General features: G+C 48.0%; 2 protein-coding genes across 2 annotated transcripts in view; both read left to right on the top strand.

The window, feature by feature from the left end:
• LOC112073435 (olfactory receptor 10A4-like) overlaps nt 1-3,431 on the top strand; it is a 19,233-nt gene extending 15,802 nt beyond the window's left edge. Inside the window, exons 2-4 of the mRNA XM_070440139.1 lie at nt 2,490-2,693; nt 2,913-3,061; nt 3,287-3,431. Coding sequence (XP_070296240.1) covers nt 2,490-2,693; nt 2,913-3,061; nt 3,287-3,431 — 498 coding nt within the window. The remainder of the gene's footprint in view (nt 1-2,489; nt 2,694-2,912; nt 3,062-3,286) is intronic.
• Nucleotides 3,432-4,487: 1,056 nt separating this feature from the next.
• Nucleotides 4,488-6,049, top strand: part of LOC139025100 (heat shock protein DDB_G0288861-like) — a 3,922-nt gene continuing 2,360 nt past the window's right edge. The window contains exons 1-2 of the mRNA XM_070440138.1: nt 4,488-4,763; nt 4,820-6,014. Of these exons, the coding sequence (XP_070296239.1) occupies nt 4,488-4,763; nt 4,820-6,014 (1,471 nt within the window). The remainder of the gene's footprint in view (nt 4,764-4,819; nt 6,015-6,049) is intronic.

Below are 6,049 nucleotides of genomic sequence, written 5' to 3'. Positions count from 1 at the left end.
TTGGGTTGTCTGAGAATTATTAACACGGCTTTTGATGATCCTTGGTTGGGGTCTGAGCAGATTATTTGTTGCGATTGCAAACGTAAATAAAATGGTGGTCCGATAGTCCAGGATTATGAGGAAAAACGTTCAGATCCACAACATTTATTCCACGGGACAAATACGGCCCAGGAGGCAGTAAACAGTAGCTATAAACAGTGTTTGAGTAGGCTGCATAGATTTCATGACTAGAAGCTCAAAAGACGAAAACACAGTCGTTTTTCTTTGTAAATTGACATTGCTATCGTAAATGTTAGCAACACGTCCGCCATTGCGGGATGCGCGGGGGATATGGTCACTAGTGTAACCAGGAGGAGAGCGCTCATTTAACACAGTAAATTCATCAGGCTTAAGCCATGTTTCAGTCAGCCTGCTGCCTGGCCTGCACCCTATCTCATTGTGGAGCTAGGGGAGTTAGAGCGCCTGTCTATGTTCGTAGATAAGATGAGAGCACCCCTCTAGCTAGGATGGAGTCTGTCACTCCTCAGCAGGCTTTGGTCCTGTTTGTTGGTGAGTCCCAGAAAGAGGAGCGCAATTATCTACCAATTCTATCTTTTGGGAGGGGCAGAAAACAGTTTTCAACCAGCGATTGAGGTTGTGAGACTCTGCTGTAGAGCTCATCACTACCCCCTAACTGGAGGGGACAGAGCAATTACTCGATGCCGACACAACTTTCTAGCTGATTTACAACGCTGAACTATGTTGCGCTTGGTGACCTCTGACTGTTTTCATCCTAACATCGTTGATGCGACGTGATAACAATATCCCTAATACTCCTACACACTCGCCAGTCTTTTAGCCTTAGCCAGCACCATCTTCAGATTAGCCATAACGTCGGTTAGCCTCTGCGCCCTGGAAACATAGGGGGTGATGATCGCTGGATGATTCGTTTTAAGTCTAAATACTGCGGTAATGGAGTCGCCAAATGACTAGGGTGTTTCAAATTGCAGGAGCTAATGGTGAGAGGCCTTCGCGTCCTCAGCACCCGATAAACGGAGGAGTAGAGACAAGAGAAGGCTTGCGCCTTCAGACTTCCGACTCGCTGTTAATGGAGGAAAACGGTTTAGAATAGTTTCTGTCGGCTGAATGAGCGACACCGGTTGAGCATTCCGACAGCATTTCCTTCCCAGAAGCCATGAGAAAGTTGTCGCGGGCTGCGGGACCGTGCGATGGGATTTTGCGTTTATACTAACGTTACTAGTCTGTAGTATTACTCGGTGGCAACATGACGCTGTTTCACCTTTGCTCACTGAATTAACCTTACCTAACGATTGCGTCTGGAAAGCTGCGGCTATGCAGCCACAGCTATCGCTCGCCATGAGGCGCGTCGTTTCTCCTTAATTTAATGAGAACAGCGAATGCATTTAGAAGACATCATGTAATGTTACTGACTTAGTATCGGCTGTTGAAGTCATCGACGAACCATGTCCCAGGATAAAGTGTGAAAAGTTGAATGAAAAAAGTTGAGCGAGGGAAAAAAAAAAATAGACATAAAACATAAAAAACCGTAAAGTTGGCAGGCAGCAAACTAAGGTAACAATCCAAACTGAACGCGGAACGTAAACAAGTCTACGAAGTTGTGTGACCGGCGAAACTAACCCACTTCCTTGACCACTACGATTCTGTGTTGTTTGCTCGTTGTGATTATTTTATGTCTTTTAATGGACATTTGGTGTAAAAAAAGGCCTATAAATTAATCTTACTTGATTGGGAATGAACACCATATCTGCTTCTAAAACTTTCCAAGCTTCACCTCCCAGAAAGAACCTACCTGATCTTAGAATCTACGGGACTCTTTGGGATTCTGGACTCTGGGTGACATTGACTAATGACTTTGTTTTGTTTTTTTTGGTCCTCTCCCCATCCCTCTCCTCTCTCCCTCTTCTTCTCTCCCCGCCATACGCCTTTTCTCCCCTATCCACTCTTGCTCTCCGCTCTTCTTCTCTCCCCCATACCTTCCTCTCCCCCTTCCCTCTTTCTTCCCTCTTTCTTTCTCTTCCCCATACCTTCCTCTCCCCATCCTCTCTCTCTCCCTCTTCATTTCTCTCCCCATACCTTCTCTCCCTTCCCTCCCTCTCCCCTCTCTTCTCTCCCCTCTCCCCATCCCTCTCTCTCTCCCTCTTCTTCTCTCCCCCTCTCCCCCCATCCCTCGCTCTCTTTCCCTCTTCTTCTCTCCTCCCATACCTTCCTCTTCCCCTTCCCTCTTCTCTCCCTTCTTCTTCTCTTCCCCATACCTTTCCTCTCCCCCTTTCCTTCTTTTCTCTCCCTTCTTCTCTCCCCCTCTCCCCATCCCTCTCTTCTCTCCCTCTTCTCTCTCCCCCATTACCTTCCTCTCCCCCTTCCCTCTTTTCATCTCCCTCTTCTTCTCTTCCCCCTCTCCCCCTTCCCTCTCTACTCTCCCTGCTTCTTCCTCTCCCCCATTACCGTCCTCTCCCCCTTCCCTCTCTCAGAAAGTGGCATTCTGTGGTCCCAACCGTATCCTCCATGCCTACTGTGATGCTATAGCACTGACTAGGCTGTCCTGTTCCAACATGGTAGCGATCAATGATAGCTCCTATGGGCTGGCCATGTTTGTCCTCCTCGTCCCTCTCTCCCTTATCATCTTCTCCTACGTCAGCATCATCGTCACCGTGATGCGCATGGCCAACGCACAGGTGAGAGACAGGGTGTGTGGAAGGTGGGGGCTGGATGGGGTGGAGGGGAGGGGGTGGGGGTCTTGTCTTGCCTGTGTCCCTAATTCCAACTACTCTTTCCTAACCCTATCCCCTAACTCCTAACCCTACCGCTAACCCTAACCCTGACCCTAACCCTGACCCTGACCCTAACCCTGACTCACTGAGCGATTTTCTCCAACTTTCTCCTCTCTAACCCAGGGCAGGCGGAAAACCTTCTCTACCTGTGGTACTCAGGGATGTCTCATTCTTATCTACTACATCCCCCGCTTCATAGTCTACTCCACGCCCTACATGCCCAACCTGACAATCACCCCTGACTTCCGCGTCGGCCTCAGCCTCATCTGTAGGTAGGTAGACCACAGATTAGAGAGGTGCACCAGATGTCTAGAGATGGGGAAAAGGCAGAATACTAATTTCCCTAATTTCCGTTAGAATCAAAATGGACAATAAACCTGCTCCAGGGGCGTGTGTGTGTTTCTGGGGGGGGGGGGTTGGATAAAGTAAAAATATTTGTATTTCCGTGACAACTGACAAAGTCAACTTGTTCTGAAGCCTGGTCTTCTATTCTACAGCCTGTTCCCCCCGGTGGCCAACCCATTCATCTACTGTTTCAGGACCAAAGAGATCAGAACCATCCTGGGGCGCTGGAGACAGCGCTGGGGGAACAGCCGGACAGAACCGCGTAAACCCAACACTGTGGCTGTTATCACTAGATGAGATACCGCACACTGGAGGTTATAAGGTTATAACATGTTATAAGTAGGACAGCCATCCTGGGGTGCTGGGGACAGGGCTGGAAGAAAAACCTTCCTCCTGTCCTCAATAGATGAGGGGTTAGGTTATAACATGTTAATTCAGGGTTATAACATGTTAATTCAGGGTTATAACATGTTAATTCAGGGTTATAACATGTTAATTCAGGGTTATAACATGTTGATTAACATGTATTCTTATAAATGCTTAATTGGGAATCAGTATTAGGTTTAAACATGTTAATTAGTTATAAGAGTTAATTCAGGATAAAATGTTAATCAGTATAAACATGTTAATTCAGGGGATAACTAGTTAACATGTATAACAATCAGGGTTATAACATAGTCTAAACATGTTAATTCAAGGGGGTATAACATTATAAACATTAATTCAGGTAATAACATTTAATCAGTTATAAACATGATTAATCAGGTTATACACTACAATATGACTGATCATTGTCACTCAGAGTGGTCTCATTTCTTATGGCTGTTAATATACTTTCTCAGATTATATGGAAGAAACACTTACCTTCTGGAAAATAGCATTATATGATTTTATAGTACCAAACCAAATAGTAATCACAATGTCTTTTTTTAAAGCCATGTCTTGTAGTCTGATTAACCGTCAACCGCTATGGATAATTCTGAAAACAGGAGGTTAATTCGACTTAGGGAGACAGAAGCAGGTCATGTTATGAGTTTAATAATAAACAAACATGAATCGAACAAAACAGGAAACTCTGACGAGAAGACATAACCAATACTACTGATAAACTGATAAACAAGAGTGCCTATAAAGGTAAGAAATCAGGGGGATGAATGAATCCATGTGTGACCGGTGACGTGACCGTACGAGACCGTAGACCGGTGGACGATTTACATGTGAACTGTGGAACAAACAAACAAAACAATTGTGGAAGCATGCCACAAAGCCACTACACAACACGAACACTACACATTCATTGCACTATACGCTGCCAAAAACTGTGAACACCAAACTGTAAAGCCTCAGTACAACATGTCCCAACAGCAAGACCCAACAGCAGCAGTCCCCAACAGCAGAGTCCCCAAAGCAGATCCCAACACAGATCCCCAACAGCCAGAGTCCCCAACAGCAGTAGTCCCCAACAGCAGTAGTCCACCACAGCAGATCCACCAAAGCAGGTCCCCAACATCCAGATCCCCAACAACAGATCCTAAACAGCCAGGAGTTCCCCAACAGCAGAGTCCCCAACAGCAGTATCCCTACAGCAAGTCCCAACAGCAAATCAAACAGCAGATCCCCAACAGCAGAGTAACCCCAACAGCAGAGTCCCCAACAGCAGATCAACACAAGATCCAACCAAACAGATCCCCTACAGCAGAGTCCCAACACAGAGTCCCTACAGCAACATCACACCAGATCCCCAAACAGAGTCCCAAACGCAGATGTCCACCAACAGCAGAGTCCCCAACAGCAGACTCCCAACTAGAGACCACACAACACCCACAGATCCCAACAGCAGAGTCCCTCCCAACAGCAGATCCCCAACAGCAGGGTCCCCAACAGCAGATCCTCCACCCCACAGCCAAATGCCCACACGAGCCCACAACACAGCAGAGTCCAACAGCATAGCCCCAAACAGCTCCACACAGAGTTACGCGATCCACGCAAACAGCAGAGTCCCGATACAGCAAGTCCAACAGCAAGATCCAACAGCAGATCCCAACACCAGCCAGCAGTCCCAACAGCAGAGCAAAATCCCAAACAAAAACAGGTCCACAGCTGGTCCACAGCAGATCCCTACAGCAGATCAGCCGTCCAACGCAGAGTCCCAGGAGTCCCCAACAGACAGAGTCCAACAGGAGTCCCAACAGCAGATCCCCAAACACAGAGACCCAACAGCAAGTCAAACAGCGAGTCACGCTCCCAACAGCATGAGTCCAAACAAGCATGGCAGTCCCAACAGCAGTATCCGCAACAGCAGGTTCCAACAGCAGAGTCCAACACAATCCCAACAGCAGAGTCCCAACAGCGAGTCACAGCAAGTCCCCAACTACAAGTCCCAACAGCAGATCCCAACAGCAGCAAGTCAACACCAGAAGTGCCAACAAGCAGATCCCAACAGCAGCTATCCACACAGCCAGTCCCACACACAGTCTAAAGCATCCCAACACAGAATCCAACAGCAGCAGTCCCAACAGCAGAGTCCCAACAGCGAGCTCGCAACCCCAACCAGAGTCCCAACAGCAGGGAAACACGAGTCCCAAACACAGCAGTCCCAACAGCGAGTACCAACCGAGCAGAGTCCCAACAGCAGAGTCCCACAACCACAGATCCCACAGCAAGTCCCAAACAGCGAGTCCCAACACACGAGTCCCCAACAGCAGCATCCCACAGCAGAATCCCCACACAGAAGTCCAACAGCAGAGTCCCCAGCACATCCCCACAGAAGATCCCAACACACAGAGTCCCACAGAGAATCCCCAACACAGATCCCAACAGCAGATGCCCCAACAGCAGGAGCCCAACAGCAGATCCCCAACAGGAAACCCAACAGCCCAAGTTCCCAACAAGCAGAGATCCAACATCTTCCCACT

The sequence above is a fragment of the Salvelinus sp. IW2-2015 genome, unplaced genomic scaffold (assembly GCF_002910315.2).
Source record: "Salvelinus sp. IW2-2015 unplaced genomic scaffold, ASM291031v2 Un_scaffold2260, whole genome shotgun sequence".
NCBI lineage: Eukaryota > Metazoa > Chordata > Actinopteri > Salmoniformes > Salmonidae > Salvelinus > Salvelinus sp. IW2-2015.
Note: the sequence above shows the minus strand (reverse complement) of the source record. Positions and strands in the feature narration are given on the sequence as shown.